Source organism: Maniola jurtina, chromosome 9 (assembly GCF_905333055.1).
Source record: "Maniola jurtina chromosome 9, ilManJurt1.1, whole genome shotgun sequence".
In the NCBI taxonomy this organism is placed as follows: domain Eukaryota; kingdom Metazoa; phylum Arthropoda; class Insecta; order Lepidoptera; family Nymphalidae; genus Maniola; species Maniola jurtina.
Genome location: NC_060037.1, coordinates 2,103,974 through 2,124,010, shown reverse-complemented (window position 1 = coordinate 2,124,010; position 20,037 = coordinate 2,103,974). Strand labels below are relative to the sequence as shown.

The 20,037-nt window shown below is 35.3% G+C and overlaps 2 protein-coding genes across 3 annotated transcripts in view; one reads left to right on the top strand and one right to left on the bottom strand.

Annotated features, from left to right (window-relative positions):
* Positions 1-166: 166 nt before the first annotated feature.
* On the bottom strand, positions 167-12,232 carry LOC123868343 (zinc finger CCCH domain-containing protein 15 homolog). Its single transcript, XM_045910824.1, has 7 exons — positions 11,951-12,232; positions 10,665-10,857; positions 9,794-9,894; positions 8,966-9,100; positions 8,274-8,540; positions 7,131-7,358; positions 167-944 (listed from the first exon to the last, which is right to left on the bottom strand). The coding sequence occupies exons 1-7, from the start codon at positions 12,023-12,025 to the stop codon at positions 756-758; spliced, it is 1,188 nt and encodes a 395-aa protein (XP_045766780.1). The 5' UTR covers positions 12,026-12,232; the 3' UTR covers positions 167-755.
* Positions 12,233-13,161: 929 nt separating this feature from the next.
* Positions 13,162-20,037, top strand: part of LOC123868112 (transmembrane protein 64) — a 28,257-nt gene continuing 21,381 nt past the window's right edge. For both annotated transcript variants that reach the window (XR_006796590.1, XM_045910476.1), the window contains exon 1: positions 13,162-13,885. Coding sequence is in view for 1 of the 2 variants with exons in the window: in XM_045910476.1 (XP_045766432.1) it covers positions 13,268-13,885 (618 nt within the window). In the remaining variant the exon portion in view is untranslated. The remainder of the gene's footprint in view (positions 13,886-20,037) is intronic.

The following is a 20,037-nucleotide window of genomic DNA, read 5'->3' as shown; positions in this document are numbered from 1 at the left end:
GCGTAAATGATACACCTTCATTTGGAGCTTCAATCGCTCATCATTTGAAATCTTCAATCACGTGACCATTGTCAATTGCAAATGATCGTTTCGGGCATCCTTTATAGGATCACTTCGTTGTCTGTCTGTTGCGTCTGTCAAGACTCATTTGGGGAATCAAAACCTATAGGATCCACCACACCATCCCGAGGGAAAGGCTATATTTTTTTTTTTAATTCCAATAGGAGAGAGCAGTCAGGTATTTTTTTTTTAAAAATTAAGTATTAGTTACTTGTTTAACAGATTTCACAAACGTTTTCCCGAATTCGGATCGGATTAATGCACTGCCGCCCTTACGGTGCATGTCCACTTAAGTGGAGCGGAAGCGTTTGACAAATCAGATTATTCATAGGTGACGTGATAATTTTTCAGGTCATCTACCTACTTTTATATAAAATTTTAAAGAGCACAAGATGTAGGAATGGTTGGTCCTTCAATCACGCACTAACAGAGCAGCGGATTGATGTGATTTTACGCGTGGATATAGGTAAAGACCTGAAGAGTGACCTGCTATACTATTTATCCCAGATTTTTTTTTATGAGATTTTCAAAAACGTACTACACAGACGATGTCGCGGGCATTTTAGCTGAAGGGGTTAAATAAAGATGATGAAATATATCAATAATTTGATCAGTCTGCTGAACACATATCCGCTCTATCAAACTTTATTAGACAGGCACCCTTCGAATTAAATTTTTTTATTCATTCCTAAATCCTAATCCTCCAAATCAAGGTTCTGTAACTCCTCATCTAGGTCTTCATCAAGGAATAGGTTTTCGTTGATGGGGACTGCCCCGTCGTGGGAGGTCTCCTTGTCCTCATCTGGAGCTTTGTCTCCGTTCTCCATAACATGGTTGATCTGGTGGAGTCTGTCGTCTGTTGCTTTTGTGCCTGAGTCATCCACCTGAGAAACGAAGGATCATCACTACATAATATACAAGTGAAGGTTACAGTAACTAGAAAAGAGCTGATAACTTTCAAACGGCTAAACTGTTTTTCTTGGATTATAGCTAAGAACACTCTTGATCAAGCTGCCCTTCAAACAAAAAAAAACTAAATTAAAATCGGCTCATTAGTTTAGGAGCTACGATGCCACAAACAGATACACAGATACACACGTCAAACTTATAACACCCCTCTTTTTGGGTCGGGGGTTAAAAACAAAGTCGCTTACCGCTGTCTGGCCCTATGTATGCTTAGATCTTTAAAAATACGCAACAGATTTTGATGCGGTTTTTTTAATAGATAGAGTGATTCAAAAGGAAGGTTTATACATATAATACACGTGTCAGATCAAGATGAATTTATGCCTATATCTATTATGCTAAAATTGATCCAATCGTAAACTTGGAGACTGAACTAAATATTGATTATTATATTTTGAACGGAAACGTTATTATTCCGCGACAATCTTCACTGCCAATGTGCTGCCATCAAACAAGAGTATGATATTGTTATAATGTCTTTTATTATTCATCATAGTTTAATTTGGTATCTAGGAATATGACAATATGTAAAATATTAAGATGCAAATTATCAATACATATCACTAGTTAATTTATTGTAAAATAAATACTGTCAATATACTAAGATTGACATGATACTACTGGATTTAACATTTATCATACAGTAGTCAATAGTTATTATGTAAAATAAGGAATAAGAGAATATCTAAAATATTATGATGTTAATTATCAATACATGTCATTAATTATTAATTGTGAATTAAATACTGTCACTATACTAGGGTTGACATGATACCGCTGGATTTGGTATACAGTTGTCAATAGTTATTATGTGAAATAATATGTAAACCATCGATTTATTATGTAATTAATTATTATTGTCAAATTAACAATATGTAAACCATAAATATGTGTTGCTGATGATATTATTATGTTAAATTAAATATTGTGTTAGGTTGGTACATTGTACCAACCTTCAAATAAATATTAAGATGGACGTCACAATGGATTCCCGCCTTGTTTGCGATGGCAGTGTCTATAAAAGTACCTTACCTCGACGGAGGGAGGTCATTCTTGTGGAATAATTCAGTCTACATCATTTCTTGTGTAATAATTCAGTCTACGTCATTCTTGTGTTATAATTCAAATAGTAAAGTCAGTCTGGTTCAAATGGTGAAGTTCTTGACGCCAGAGCAAACAAGGGCGGCAGGCTATACCAAAGTTAAGTATTCTTATATTTTATTATAATTGAGAAGTATTTGCTGGTTATAACTGATTGCCATAAATGTGTACCAAATATATTTTAGTACTATGTATTGAATGTTGTAATGGTTTTAAAAAGACGTGTGTCGTGGAGTTTCTTTGCCCTTTCTTCTCCACGACGAAACACCTTTGCGAAACGGGCAGTAGAGTCATCTTTAAATAAATAGATCTATGCTGAACAATACAATAAAATACAGATAGATCTATAAAGATTAAGTGAGGAAGATATCTGAATAAACGACTAATTATTATTATTCAGCTTGGTTTGTTTTACTTATGTGTTTACTACCTACCCTCTCTTGGTAATTAATTAACTTTATCTATTGAAGTGAAAGTTTAGATTAGGTTTTTAACTTATTTAATTTTAGAAAACAGTTTAGGATTCTTACTTTTACTAAATAATACAGTAGTTGCTTTGCTTGATTTTAATTGTTAAATGATTTAACATTTAGGCTTTACCTGACAAAATCATAGCTACCTACAAGTTTAAATAAAAGATAGATGATAACTTTTATTAGTCAATATTTAAGCCCACTCTGTAATACAAATCTAACATCAGAAGTGGGATTCAATAAGATCTTGTCTTAATACTAATACTTTTCAAATGCTTTCAGTAATCTTGGATGCGGCCTCTCCTCGAAGCGACAGGCTTCTGCCTGTCGTCAACGGCACTTGGTGCTGGTAATCCGAAGGCCAGAGAGTGATGGACAACCCTGTCGTCAGTGGCCTTGATGCTAGTTTGGCACCGCTAGTTAAAACGTTTCTCCATTAGTGAAATTCAATGCTACAGCTAAGTTCTAGTGTTTATTTTTTTTAGTGAGGGTGGTTACAAAAATTTTAGTTATTAAGATAAATCTAGATTAAGATAATTTTATTTAGATAATGGTAAATCTAGTTAGGCGTCAGATTGGCCGAGCGATTTATATAAAATGTATTTGTGAAATAATCACAAAATTATAATACTCTATCAAAGCAAAAATAACAACAAAACAGTAAATTTGCTTTCGAGAATATATCATACCCATTTACTTTAGGTAAAAGTCTGAAGACAGTGTGAATTTTCAAAATTATGATTTACGAAACCTAAGCATAAAAAAAAAAAACTATTTACTTTCTTTTCTCTTAAAGCAATTTAAATAATTTTTGACACTCAAGTGTTTTTTTTTTTGGGCTCTCTTCAACTTGCCTTAAACAAAAAAAAAAAAATATTCCCCTTAAATATAGTTTGATTTTTAATCTTACTAATAAAATATCCTCACTGTTTCTATATTTAGTATATAGATACCTAATGTTAATAAGTCTTCCTAATAATAGTAATACATCCATTTTATTTTGGAAATACCTACATTATAACATTTTATAATTTTATTTTTCTTGAGTTGTTTTGAAAGAGGAAGGAAGGAAGAAATCACATACAATAACATAAAATAAAGACTATGTTTATTCACATAGAAAAAGATAGGCACAATGTTATGTAACAACAAATAAAACAAATTCTATAATAATCCAATTTCGGTCTGACGTCTAGCTATCTTAGTTTTCATGGCAGTAACATTGACATTGAATCTTTGAATATTAATTGTGTTCCGAATAATACAATCGTATTTATATATAATCTATTTTATATACGTCGGTACTTTGTTACGAATGACATCATTTTATATATTTTTTTTTCATGTCGGTATTTTGTTACCGCAGTTGATTTACTTTCACTGGAGCTACAATGTTCTATTTTCCTATGTACTTCGAGAGCGAAGTACTTATCAGAATGGCCGAATAAGAGATATAATATACTAATAATTTATACTTTAAATGACAGAAAGAAGGAAAAACAAAGAAGAAAAACAAAAAAAAAAAACAAAAAAAAAAAAAAAACTTCTAGTGTCAAATGGTCAAAAGGTTAATAATCCCAAATGACAAGGACAAATAGAAAATTAGGTTAGTTAGTTCTGCTTGTACTAATCATTACCAGTACTAATTCTTAACTTCTATTAATACTTTTTTTTAAAGAAGTTTTTAGTCTGGTAATGTTAGACGTCTTGAACTTGACAAATACTAGTACTGTGATCTAGTACTTGTCTCTGGTACAAGCCCATATCTTTATGGGGGGCAGATCGTTAGGTAGGTAGGTGTTAGTTCTGCTTGTACTAATCATTACCAGTACTAATTCTTAACTTCTATTAATACATTTTTTTTTTTAAGAAGTTTTTAGTCTGGTAATGTTAGACGTCTTGAACTTGACAAATACTAGTACTGTGATCTAGTACTTGTCTCTGGTACAAGCCCATATCTTTATGGGGGGCAGATCGTTAGGTAGGTAGGTGTTAGTTCTGCTTGTACTAATCATTACCACTACTAATTCTTAACTTCTATTAATACATTTTTTTTTTAAGAAGTTTTTAGTCTGGTAATGTTAGACGTCTTGAACTTGACAAATACTAGTACTGTGATCTAGTACTTGTCTCTGGTACAAGCCCATATCTTTATGGGGGGCAGATCGTTAGGTAGGTAGGTGTTAGTTCTGCTTGTACTAATCATTGCCAGTACTAATTCTTAACTTCTATTAATATTTTTTTTTTAAGAAGTTTTTAGTCTGGTAATGTTAGACGTCTTGAACTTGACAAATGCTAGTACTGTGATCTAGTAATTGTCTCTGGTACAAGCCCATATTTTTATGGGGGGCAGATTGTTAGATAGGTGTTAGTTAGTTCTGCTTGTACTAATCATTATCAGTACTAATTCTTAACTTCTCTTAACATTTCTTTTTTTTTTTAAAAGAAGTTTTTGGTTTGATAATGTTAGACGTCTTGAACCTGACAAATGCTAGTACTGTGATCTAGTAATTGTCTCTGGTACAAGCCCATAATATTTATGGGGGGCAGATAGTTAGGTAGTTTATTTAGGCTGCTGATGACCGCCCTGTTGCTCTACCGTTATGTTCCACTCAGCGGGAATAGGTATTTTGCAATAAAGGCCGGAGGCAGTAGTCTGCTGAGTTACTGACCCACTCGGTCTAGATCTTCACGTACAGCAGGTGAGAGGACTGAGAGGGGGGTCTCTAACTAATAGGTTAGCTATTAGCTTACAGAATTTTTTTTTATAGCTTACAGATATTTCTTTTTGTAGCTCTTAGCTAGGCATTTTTTTTTTCTTTTCTTTCTCGGCCCCTTTATATGTAAGGTCTATATTTATGCTAAAATTTATCTATGTCATCTCAGAATGACTTTTATTTCTATATGCTAAAATTTATCTTTCCCTATGTACTTCGGGAGCGAAGTACTTGTCAGTCTGGCCGTGTCAGATCAAGATGAATTTATGCCTATATCTATTATGCTAAAATTGATCCAATCGTAAACTTGGAGACTGAACTAAATATTGATTATTATATTTTGAACGGAAACGTTATTATTCCGCGACAATCTTCACTGCCAATGTGCTGCCATCAAACAAGAGTATGATATTGTTATAATGTCTTTTATTATTCATCATAGTTTAATTTGGTATCTAGGAATATGACAATATGTAAAATATTAAGATGCAAATTATCAATACATATCACTAGTTAATTTATTGTAAAATAAATACTGTCAATATACTAAGATTGACATGATACTACTGGATTTAACATTTATCATACAGTAGTCAATAGTTATTATGTAAAATAAGGAATAAGAGAATATCTAAAATATTATGATGTTAATTATCAATACATGTCATTAATTATTAATTGTGAATTAAATACTGTCACTATACTAGGGTTGACATGATACCGCTGGATTTGGTATACAGTTGTCAATAGTTATTATGTGAAATAATATGTAAACCATCGATTTATTATGTAATTAATTATTATTGTCAAATTAACAATATGTAAACCATAAATATGTGTTGCTGATGATATTATTATGTTAAATTAAATATTGTGTTAGGTTGGTACATTGTACCAACCTTCAAATAAATATTAAGATGGACGTCACAATGGATTCCCGCCTTGTTTGCGATGGCAGTGTCTATAAAAGTACCTTACCTCGACGGAGGGAGGTCATTCTTGTGGAATAATTCAGTCTACATCATTTCTTGTGTAATAATTCAGTCTACGTCATTCTTGTGTTATAATTCAAATAGTAAAGTCAGTCTGGTTCAAATGGTGAAGTTCTTGACGCCAGAGCAAACAAGGGCGGCAGGCTATACCAAAGTTAAGTATTCTTATATTTTATTATAATTGAGAAGTATTTGCTGGTTATAACTGATTGCCATAAATGTGTACCAAATATATTTTAGTACTATGTATTGAATGTTGTAATGGTTTTAAAAAGACGTGTGTCGTGGAGTTTCTTTGCCCTTTCTTCTCCACGACGAAACACCTTTGCGAAACGGGCAGTAGAGTCATCTTTAAATAAATAGATCTATGCTGAACAATACAATAAAATACAGATAGATCTATAAAGATTAAGTGAGGAAGATATCTGAATAAACGACTAATTATTATTATTCAGCTTGGTTTGTTTTACTTATGTGTTTACTACCTACCCTCTCTTGGTAATTAATTAACTTTATCTATTGAAGTGAAAGTTTAGATTAGGTTTTTAACTTATTTAATTTTAGAAAACAGTTTAGGATTCTTACTTTTACTAAATAATACAGTAGTTGCTTTGCTTGATTTTAATTGTTAAATGATTTAACATTTAGGCTTTACCTGACAAAATCATAGCTACCTACAAGTTTAAATAAAAGATAGATGATAACTTTTATTAGTCAATATTTAAGCCCACTCTGTAATACAAATCTAACACACGCATAAGATATTAGAGAAACACTGATAATTTTAGAGGTTTAAATAAATAAAAAAATAGGATCTTCACCTCAGAAGCTTCCATGCCAATAAGGTCCAGCTCAATATTCCTATACTCCGTAATATCCTGTTCCTCCTCCTCTTGGTCGTAGTTGCGAAGGTCGAAGGCCTCATCATCATCGTCGTCGTCTTCAGCCAGCGCCGGGTCGAAGGAGAACATCTCTCGTCCGGACAGACCGACCGCTCGGCCAGCTTTGAAGTCTGTACGTTTTTGTTCCTCTGCTTGGAGGAGGGCTTCCTGTAATTTTGAAAAACTATTACATTTCGGTAATTTGTAACATCTCACTAATATTGTAAAGGCGAAAGTTTGTGTGTATGTATGTCACGCAAAAACTACTGGACGGACTTGGCTGAAATTTAGAATGGAAATAGGTTATCACACTAATATTATAAAGGCGAAAGTTGTTTGTTACTCTTTCACACAAAAACTACTGGACGGATTTGGCAGAAATTTAGAATGTAAATCGATTATACCCTGGATTAACACATATGCTACTTTTATCCCGGAAAATTAAAGAGTTCTCACGAAAAAACCAATGTCCACGCGAACAAAGTCGCGGGCATCAGCTAGTAATTACTAAAATAACTTTTTAAATTAACTTTTTACATTGGTAACTGAACCGTTAATTCAGTTACCAAACTATATTAACTTGATTTGAGTTTTTTGTAGTTTACTTTGGTAGTTTAGTTTCAGGCATTTTGGTGGTGCCTGGCATAAGTTCTTGTGTTCATTTGGGACTATTTCCGAAGGTTATTTTTCAATACCGATGCACATAAACCGACATTTTGCACGATAAATCAAAAACTATTATGCATAAAAATAAATAAAAATCTTTTTTAGAATGTATAGGTAAAGCCCTTTCATATGATACCCCACTTGGTACAGTTATGTTACTTTGAAAGTTAAAACACATTTTAATTATTTTTTTGTGTGATGTAACCACAAATTCACGGTCTTCGGATTTATTCCTTTATTTGTGTTATAAGACCTACCTACCTGCCAAATTTCATGATTCTAGGTCAACGGGAAGTACCCTATAGGTTTTCTTGACAGATTAGATGGACGGACAGACAGACAGACAACTGATCCTATAAGAGTTCCGTTTTTCCTTTTGAGGTACGGAACCCTAAAAAAGACAAGTATCAGACATACCTGTTTCTCTTTAATCTTTTTCTTCTTCCATGCCAAAAAGGTTTCCAACGTGATCTTTGTCTGGTTGGCCCCTAACGCAGCTCTCTCCCTCTCAATGAGATCAACAAGAGATATCTCGTTCTTTTTGTCCTCCATCTTCTTTTTGTCGCGTTTGAGGACGAAGCCGGCCGGCAGAGCGTGTCTGTAGATACATTTCCCACCCGATGGACACTCCCAAAACCAACCATATTTGGACTTTTCAACAGCTTCCAGAAAATGTTTGCATATCTGTAAAAAATATTAATAAGGATTAACTTTTTTTCTAAACTACTAGAAAAACAAGCTTATCAAGCACACAACAGAACATGCATATAAGGTAAGTTCTATTGTCAAAGTTCTTAGACTGACAATAGAACTTCCTCTTTGCACCCTAATGTATGAGTTTAGTTTTCCATTTCTGTACTTCTCTCTCTGTTTATGTGTGTACGTGTGTGTGAGTAACCTTATATTCTCTCATAAGAAATGGAATCTTACTTATAAAATAGCCTAGTACTGGCTGGACTCACTTAGATAATAAACAAAGTGAGCCTGACTAGTTTTGAACCCATCCAGTGTCCTTTTTCAGAGGGACTCTGCTAAATGAGACTGCGCGCTGCGCGGGCAGCTGTGGGAGAGGCTGAGGGTTCTAGCTTCTAATGAGGGGAAATACTCACAATGTCAGTGGGAGGTCGCTGCTTGTTGCCCTCTCCGTGTTTCTTCTCCACCACCTCTTTCAGTTTGTCCTCATCCCAGTTGTCCATGGTGTCATCATCGTCCCTCATGTCCACATATAGAGATCTCTTTTCAGCCTGCAAAGTTGATAAAAAGATTTATCTATCTATTTATATATCATTTTAGTATAATTTTATTGTGTTCATTTTGTTGAAGGATTTTTGTCTCAATCTAAATAAAAGATCTTTGTGCTGCATTCATAACAAACATAAGAATAATTATTTTAATAATAAATTAACTTAATTCAAAACTAAAATAGAAAATATTTAAATTAAATAGTAAAGTAGAACTACTAACTAATTTGAGTCAGTATTACTTAAAATAATAGTTATATTTAATAAAAATTTTAAACTTGGAAAAATATCATTTATTTATTTAAACAAAATTACAAAGAATAAGAATATGGGATACACTTAATAAAACAAAGGACAACCTTATGACTAAAGTGATCGCTTCCAGGTAACCCATACTTAAGAACTTATAGAACTGAAGACCAATATATATTTCTTTTTCTGAACAACATTAATTGTTATTGCTATTATTACAACTGATATTAAAAAGACCTTTTCACTTGTCTTCTCTGCTTAACTGATTTTGACGAAATTCGGTACAAAGATACAGTTTGGGAAGACAAAGCTAGCAAGTAACACCCCAATGAAATTACTTACTTAATTAGAACTTTGAAAGTTTCAGTGTTATTTTTAGGTAATTTTGTTATTATAAGTTCGTTCTCTATGTCTTAGATAAAAGATATTACTCTTTTGACTTACCTTTCTTTCAATAGTCAAGTCGTGAGAGAACTTGCACTTGTCACCTTTTGTACATTGCCCTTGTTTGAAGAAAGCACACACAACCGACTTGGGGTCAATACCTGTGCAAAAGAGGGGTGTTATAAGTTTGACGTGTGTATCTGTGTATCTGTGTGTCTGTGTATCTGTGTATCTGTCTGTGGCATCGTAGCGCCTAAACGAATGAACCGATTTTAATTTAGTTTTTTTTTGTTTGAAAGGTGGCTTGATCGAGAGTGTTCTTAGCTATAATCCAAAAAAAATTGGTTCAGCCGTTTAAAAGTTATCAGCTCTTTTCTAGTTTTTTTGTAGAAAAGAAGGTTAGATAACCCTTAGGTTCATAATATTCAAGTGTCAATTGACAAATGTCAAGCTGTCAAGATGGACGTTGCCTAGATATACATAATTATTTATTTGAAAATGATTTGTCGGGGGTGTTGAAAATTTTTAATTTACACTTGTTGTTTCAGGTAAGTATAGATCCGGATGTGTCCGGAATTAACAATGGCGCCCAACAGGGGATTCCAACAAGGTTTATTAATACTAATACCCATAAATTAATCCAATATGTATGGTAGGAACTCTATTAAAATTATAAATACCGAAGTGTGTTTGCTTAGACGTGATTTTTTGCATTGATATAGTTAAAGACCTGGAGAGTAACATAGGCTACTTCTTATCCAGGGAAATAAAAGTTTGCATGAGAATCTTTTAAACCTAAATCCACATGGTTTTTTTTGAGGTCACCTATTGTACTGAATTACCAAAAACAAAAATCATGCTATCCTTTTCATTTTGACAAGAATGGCACCACTTTCACTTTCGGTAGCAATCATTAAAGCATTTTTCATACCTTTCTCAACTTTTTGTGTCTGAACAGGTTTGAACAGCAGGGCCAACTCCTTCAACTTCTGTTCTTTTTCCTTCTTTTTGTCATCTATAGGCTTGGCGGGGTGGATGCCACCGCTCTTCACTTGCTTCTCTACTTGCTGGATGAACTTCTGCTGTTTTGCGCCCTTCTTGTTCTTTAAGCCAAATGTCTTGTCCTGGTAATGATAAAGAAGTATTGAACACTAGCTGACCCACCTCTGCTTCTCTGTTTAATGACTATAAATGGTGGTATATGCTTACTTCCACTACATATTAACCCACAGGTGTAAATTAAAAATTTATAACACCCCCCACAAGTGAAGGTTACAGTAACTAGAAAAGAGCTGATAACCTTCAAACGGCTGAACCAATTTTCTTGGATTATAGCTAAGAACACCCTCGATCAAGCCACCTTTTAAATAAAAAAATTAAATTAAAATTGGTTAGGAGCTACGATTCCACAGGCAGATACACAGATACACACGTCCAACTTATAACACCCCTCTTTTTGGGTTGGGGGTTAAAAAGTAGGTAGTGAAATAGTACTTAATGGAACTTTTTCTTTAAGAAAATGTTTATATGGAAATATTTTAAGTAACACAAGAAACAATAAAAGTTACATATTGTTAAATTAAGATCTATTTCTATAACGCAATGCCAGTAGTCTGTATAATATTATGCCCTATACATCTATATACACTATACAGTTTGCGGAAATCAAGTAATGCAAACTGAAGTTGCAACATGGCAGTTTGCGCAGGCAGGTCATAGGTTTCATTATGTTCAGATTAGACTTGTTTTGCATCCACTATACAATCTTACTTACTTTACTACTCCAAAATTCTCAACTATCGCTACTCACAGATTTCATCTAAGTTGTGCAATTCACAATGCCAGGCATTCTACGTAACTTGACAAAAATATGAACTAACTGACCCAACCCGGCTTCGCTTAGATAGGATTTCTCACAATCCATTTTTATTTCTTAGTGATGGAGAAGTCTACGTTATAAAGATAGGTATCAACAAGATCTCAAGTTTCTAGACCCAGCTGTTTGAGCTGTATGTTGTTATGGCAGTCAGTCAGTTTATCCTTTTATTGTATAGATATTGCCAATATTATTAGGAACTTTAATCTATAAGCAGCATTCTTATATATTAACCCATCTTATAATGAAATTTCAGAGTCATTGCTCTCTTTTTGATGTGAATTGTAAAGTTCAAGAGGTTGTTCAGAATAGAAAACATAGGGTAAGGTTATTAAATTTACCTCAATAACTTTCTCCTTTTTCTTCTGCTCGGTCTTTTTGCTGGCCCCAGGAGCAGGCTGTTTCTTCGGCGGCATGGTTATAGTTAAATTTTTGATTAAACAGAGCAGTTACAAAATTTACATTTCTTGGGCAGTGGGCACTGGGCTGCCAACTGCTGAGTGCTAGTTTTTCCGCAGAAAGAGATTTAGGTTTCCACTCGGTCTCGATTTTTTAGAAAAAAAATAATCGCGATCGTGGCTTAGGAGACGGCTGTACATTGACGTTTGGTTCTTAATGTTGCTATTTACTATTCAATAAGTCCCTAAATTCGATTTTCCCTTAAACTACTTTTAGACATTATTATGTCAGTTTATTCAATTTATCCTTTTATATTATGTATAGTAGATAATAATTTGGTATAGATTTGAATAATTCAATTGTAAGGAAATTCAAAAATCTCATATAATTATTTAGTTTGATTGAGTTGTTTCTTTTTTTTTTTTCTTTAAATCTGGCTTTACTCTCATTAGCCAATGTCAAGTTTGTGATATTTTCAAGTTATTGAATTTATACAAGTATGGACTCCGTCTGCGCCGGCGCCCGCCGACATACGCGCGGCGCCCCTTTAGAGCGCTTCCCAGTCAGTTCCACCATCAAAAAACACCAACTAACACAAAAACCAGCCACTCTTAACAATAAAAACACTCCAAACAAGCATAGCACGCGCGCCAGCAAACGCCATCACAGACGAAGTCCTGAGTTGTTTCTTCACCACTAAAATTCCCCAAATCACGGGATTTTTTTCATAGACAGGCTGGTGACATATGACAGGCAGGCAGACCTTTATTACATAGGTAACGTCAGAAGTATGTCAGAAGTTGGTCAGAAGATAGCTAATTTTTAGCTAAGGATGAGATGTCTCGTCGGAAAACGATTATCTAATCGACACTAATGGCGAGTTTCTCTAACTATAGGCAGGAGCACCAATTTATTTATGGATCAGCCTTTTAGGTCATTCTGAAAAGTTAAGCTGGTAGAAATATTATCGTCATTAAGTACTCGACTATTAAACTATTAAAAGACGACAAACTACAAAAAGTGTTATTTTACAATCGATTCATTTTACACTGGTTCCTATTCAAGTATTCTTGTGAAAAAAATTGTATCGGACATCACTAACATTCATGTCAGAATGTCAGACATTGTCATTTGTCAGACTTTTTTATTTATTGGTGCGCGAGAATCGCTGGTTGGTTCACGTCAGACACGGTCAATGTTGAATTTTTATCCCGTATCGAAATAAACAGTTGCTGAAGCCTGAAAGTAGGCCATGGCGAATGATAGTCGTTTTTACAGGCTATCATCTGGTGCACGCTCGAATAGGTCGTATTTGTTTTGCCAATAAGTTGGAAGTAATGGAAATTGTCGACGTCGAAGATGGTCAGCCCGACGCCGCGGCGGCGACGAGAAAGAAGACTTTGTGGGCTAAAATAAACAACAGGACGACATACAGTTATTTAGTTAATATTGTGATATCGACGTTACTCCTCACGTGTTTAGTTCTAGTGCTTTATTTCTTCAAGGAGTACTTGAAGATTATTTTATACTGGGTGGACGCACAGGACCCTAAGATAATATTTTTACTGTTCATGGGACTGTTTTTGATCGTAAGTTTTCCAGTGACGATTGGTTATTTAGTGTTGATAATAACGAGTGGATACTTGTTTGGGATTCTGAAGGGGTTGGGTACAGTGATCGTGAGTGCGAACTTCGGGGTGGCGGTGGCTCATTTCACGTTGAAAATGCTAAGAGGCTACCTGCCTCTTGACCGCCTTCTCAAGAACGAGACGGCGAGAGCCCTCTTGAAAGTGATATCGGGGCCTCAAGCGTTCAAGATAGTATTCTTTGCGAGGCTCACTCCAATACCTTTTGGACTTCAAAACACGATATTTGCGGTAAGTTTTCCGCTCCTTACCTTACTCCTCTGCTGCCACTAGTTTTTATTAAGATAACTTAATCACAGACTTCAAAAATAAATTAGGTTGGTGCTACCTACCCAATTTATTTTTTACAGTTCCATGGTAAACACTTATACCCCATGGATTAATGTCTGTCTTTCTAACAATCTATTTCATAGCTATTTTACAAATAAAATATTAAAACTGGAAAGTAGAAAGTTATTACCACTATAAAGACTTAATTTACCATCTTACACTGATGACTAAATCAACATATTATCAGTTTATGTATGGGAAATGTGTTGGGCGTAAAATAAACATGGTGATAAAAGCTTGTACAAGTTTATTACTTAAGGCAGATGATAAATTGGACAGCATCATGAGCATCAACAATTTTTGGGCCCAATAGCCTCCTATTAGTTATACATTTAATTCATTAATAAAACATTTTACCTAATTAATAGATAGATTGTATAGAAGTACTTAAGTATACCTACTTAGTAAATTTCTTTGTATTCCATTACTACTTTTCTTATTTACATTTTCCTCAAATGCCATAATTTACAGTTACAATATAATTTATTACATGGTAACAATTAACGTGAAGGTCACATAAAAGCCCCTAGTTATAATACAAGACTGTTTCTCAAGGTGAATTTATGCTTAGCACCATCTAATTATTCACCAGCAAACCCCATACTTTTGTGGGCTTTCTGAAGGGTGGTAACTGGCACTGTTTTAAGAATGCACAGTCATGATTGGCTACCCTTTTTTCTTTGAATAATTTTGCTTCATAGTCATAGTCATAGTCATAGTCATTTATTCTTGATAATATACATTATACGTCAATCCATCATGATCAACCCATTTCCGCCCCACTACTGAGTACGGGTCTCCTCTCAGAATGAGAAGGGTTTAGGCCATAGTCTGCCACGCTGGCCCAATGCGGATTGGCAGACTTCACACACCTTTGAGAACATGGAGAACTCTCAGGCATGCAGGTTTCCTCACGATGTTTTCCTTCACCGTTAAAGCAAGTGATATTTAATTGCTTAATCTTCTTCTTCTCTCTGGGCTGGTTTCCACACTTAAACGTTTCCGTCTGTTGTGCGTGTATTCCGTCTGTTGCTTCTACTATATGAAAAGAGCGATAATAGCCTAATAGTTAAGATGTCGACTTTTTCGGGAGGTCGGACTTCAATCCTGGGCACACAAGCCTAGCTTCTCTAGCTCTAGCTTCAAGCTCTAGCTTAACATCACTTGCTTTAATGATGAAAGAAAACATCTTGTGGAAAGCCACATGCCTCAGAGTTCTTCATAATGTTCTCAAACGTATGTGAAGTCTGCCAATCTACACTGGACTAGCGCGTGGCTAAAGTAGTGAGCTGACGATGGGTTGATCATAATAATGTAATGTTATTATTATTATGGTTAGAGCTTTATTTTCCACACACTAATTAGCACCTATTACATTTTTATTTTTTACAATATTTTAACTATCGTGGCGTGCGGCCCCCTGCGGGTAAAAGCCTCCCCCATCCTTTTCCAGGCCTCTCTGTCGATTGCGATTTCCATCCATTTTCTTCCTGCGATGCCTATAATTTTGTCTTCCCACTTTTTCCTCTGTCTTCCTACACTCCTTTTGCCAGTAGGGTCCTGCCATTTTGATGTTAAATAAGTCCACCTTTTGTCTTTATACCTTGATATATATGTCCTGCCCATTTTCACTTTTGTTCCAGGGCATACTGAAGAGCATCTATTATCTGGGTTTTCTTGTAGATGTCTATGTTTCTTGTTTTTTATATTCTTCTCAGCTTCAGTGTGCTTCTTGAATGTAATGTTACCGCAGCCATTTACTCTTATCTGTTGAGGAGTTCTGTTCTCCATCTCTGAAGACATTCACCCGATCTTAACCAAATTTAAATGGGACCAACCTGATAGTAGTTCTTTCTTTTCTCTGGAGATACAGAAGCTTAAAACTCAATATGGCGGGTGTATGGCGCCATTTTCAAATGTGGAACCTTTAAGTAAATGTTTTTGGTTACCTTTTGGTAGGACAGTCGTATTTTTTATTTTTATTAAATAAGGTCTTGTTTTGACAGATTCAGGATAACCCATCTAGTGTGCAGTAAATAGTGGGCTGTTATTATTGTAGGTATTTCATTCACAAATCCAGTAGAATATAGTCACTTGATCTTCAAATGTAATTAGATTCAATTAGCTTCACTCAAGAGTCAAACCTACAGGTCATTATATAATGAAGCATGCTAAATTGCGCTCATGTCTCTCCGAGAGTAAGTACTTAAACCTAATTCATTTTTAGGGTTCAGTACCTGAAGGATGCCAATGGGACCCTATTACTGCCTCCACTGTCTGTTCGCCCATCTATCTGTCCGTTAGAACTACCATACCCCTTGCAGGTTAGCCAGCTTCCATCTTAAACTGCATCATCACTTACCACCAGGTGAGATTATAGTCAACAGCTAACTTGTGTCTGACTAAAAAAAAAGCTGTAACCATAGAAAGTTGAAATTTTTATACAATATCTATTTCTATTGCTGCTACAGCAACAAATCTTACTAAATATTTTAAAATGGCAGCCATGAAAATTTAAAAAAAATAATTAAAAGGTTTTAAGTATTTCTTGTAGCTTTTTAATTTTATTTAAAAGCTACTTTCTTCAAGTAAACCTTTACAAAGCGCTTACGAATCGTCAAGTGAATTTACCATTACACTGGTTCGGAAGAACTAGCAAGAAACTTAGCGATTGCTCACTCATTGCCACCGAGGCTCACAATGCGACAGCACGGCATAGGCACTAGGCAGGTATTGAATTGATCCTACTAATCGTAGAACTGCGATTGGTATTTGTGTAGGTACTCTTCCAAAAGACAACTATAGGTACAACAACACAAATACAATGTGATGATCTCAATAGTTTATTTTATAGCAGCAATATTCTATTGACGTCAAACAGCTTCAGTGAACCATGAAAAATTCATTTCAAAGATTGCGTTGTCCTCTTTAATATAATTTATTCACTTTTTTCAATGGTTTTGAATAATTTATTCATGTAATAGTAAATAATGTACTTGAAATTTACTTACTTACAAAATATATCCATTTTAGCCTAGTTTAGTCCCACGATAATATATGTATTTATAAGATTGTATGTAGGTATGATATTGATATGTAAATAAGAGCTAAACTACGTTTGTATGGAGTGAGCTAAGGACGCGCTAGGGAAACTTCTCTTTAGGTGGAAGCGACTGGCTTGCCCGCGAAATTCAAATTTAATTTGGTTTTTCGCAATTTATATCGACTAATTTGTGAGAATAGTCGATACGAGAATTAATTTCTTAAACTCTCTTGTAAAGATTTTTATATAAACTTGTGAGGATGATACTGCCATTGTCGCAATTAAAATACCTACGTTTTCGTATTAGTTTACAAATTGCGAAAAACCAAATTAAATTTGAATTTCGCGGGCAGGCCCGTCTCATGCCCCTTACAGACCCAGCTCTATGCCGCGGCTTTGAATGGATAATCCGGTATCAACCAGATACACACAAGTACTTATTATTATCATTATCGTCATCAAAGTTGCAAAACAAGAATTACTGCTATGCAATCTATTCTACCTACGTACGCGTACCTACTAGTACTCATACATTATAATATTATTTTACTACATATAAATAAAGTAGATAGCTAAGCTATATTGTATGGACAGGTAGTCAATGATCTGTCGACTGAAAAAAGTTGGCAGCCATCAAGATTTAAAACTACACAAGTGTAAATTAAAAATTTATAACACCCCCGACAAGTGAAAGTTACAGTAACTAGAAAAGAGCTGATAACTTTCAAACGGCTGAACCGATTTTCTTGGACTATAGCTAAGAACACTCTCGATCAAGCCACCTTTTAAACAAAAAAAACTAAATTAAAATCGGTTCATTTGTTTAGGCGCTACGGTGCCACAGACAGATACACAGATACACAGATACACAGACACACAGATACACAGATACACACGTCAAACTTATAACACCCCTCTTTTTGGGTCGGGGGTTAAAAATACACGCCCGGATGGTATCGAGATCAATGCTTACGAAAAAGCTACATAAGCCTTTTTTAACTTGAATCCGTGTTAGTACCTTTTGCTTTACAGTCTAAGTACATATTTAAAAGACTCCTTTAAAAAGAACACTACTCCACTACCTCATCCCACACTACATCATGGAAATATTTAACAAATTCCTGAAAGGCCGGCAACACATCGGCGGTTCCTCTGATGTTGCGGCGGCGGTAATCTCCTAAGGCTGGTTTTACAGTGACGCTTACCGTCCGCGCGGGTGGTAAGCGCGCGGGTGGTAAGCACGGTGGTGGGTGAATTGCCGTCAGCGCGGGCCATCCGCGCGACTATGTAACAATCCAAGAGACGCAAAGCTCGTGGCCCGCGACGCTTACCAACCGCGCTGGCGAAAGCGTCACTGTAAAACCACACTATTATCAAGTTGACTCGTTTGCTCGCTAGTTATTTAAAAAAAATCTTGACTATATCATATAGAAGAAGTGTGAATTAAAAATTTATAACACCTCCGACAAATGAAGGTCACAGTAACTAGAAAAGAGCTGATAACTTTCAAACGGCTGAACCTATTTTCTTGGATTATAGCTAAGAACACTCGATCAAGCCACCTTTCAAACAAAAAAAAACTAAATTAAAATCGATTCATTAGTTTAGGAGCTACGATGCCACAGATATATACACAGATACACACGTCAAACTTATAAATACCCCTCTTTTCGGGTCGGGGGTTAAAAATGGGCTCTAACTCAAATCTAATAAGAAATTCGCATATGCACATACAAATGACGTCACTCATCAAGACAAAACTAGTCGCACTGAGACGCAACACGCCCTAGGCACCCCGCGGGCGCCGAGAACAATAGGGTCGTAAACTTTATGGCACATTTCTATTTGCGCACGTTATTGAGATAATCTGTCGATCAACTCGTCGAGGAGAAGACATTCTCATCTTGTTCAAAACATTGGAACACACGAGGGGTTTATTGTAATTTAACGCTCGTTTTCCAGACGCTTGTTTGGAATCAAGAATCATACATTTTCTGTAAGCTTTTGGACTGTTCATTTCATTACAAAGAGAGCCAATGACAAAAAACTGGTCAAGTGCAAGGCTGACTTGCCCTTGCCTCGAGATTCGCACTTGACCAGTTTTTTTATTATTTAACTAGCGACCCGTCTCGGCTTCGCACGGGTGCAATGTAAATTATCGCAAATTAACACAAAATTATATTAAACTATACGTATAAACCATCCTCTTGAATTACTATCTATTGGTGAAAACCGCAGTTCAATCCATTGCGTAGTTTATGAGATCTAAGCGTACATACAGGCAGCGGAAAGCGACTTTATTTTTAACCCCCGACCCAAAAAGAGGGGTGTTATAAGTTTGACGTGTGTATCTGTGTATCTGTGACCTGTGTGTCTGTGTATCTGTGTATCTGTGTATCTGTCTGTGGCATCGTAGCGCCTAAACGAATGAACCGATTTTAATTTACTTTTTTTTGTTTGAAAGGTGGCTTGATCGAGAGTGTTCTTAGCTATAATCCAAAAAAATTGGTTCAGCCGTTTAAGAGTTATCAGCTCTTTTCTAGTTTTCTTGTAGAAAAGAAGGTTAGATAACCCTTAGGTTTATAACACTCAAGTGTCAATTTTGACAAATCAATCTGTCAAGATGGACGTTGCCTAGATATACATAATTATTTATATGAAAATGATGTTTTGGAAAACTCAGATACTTTGGATTGTAGGCGCGGAATAGTCCAAGAAAATCGGTTCAGCCGTTTGAAAGTTATCAGCTCTTTTCTAGTTACTGTACTGTGTTAGTGAAGGTTCACTTGTCGGGGGTGTTGAAAATTTTTAATTTACACTTGTATACTATGTAGAGGTGATCATGCGGCATCTACCTACTCCAGGTCCATGGTCCCACCTGATGGTGATATCTTAATTTATTTGACCCAGTGGTCCTCTACTTTTACAAAAATGAACATTATGTGCATACCGTCCAGATAGCGCCTCTCCAGAGAGGAGAGGGTTGAGAGTTGAGACTGAGTTGATCTTT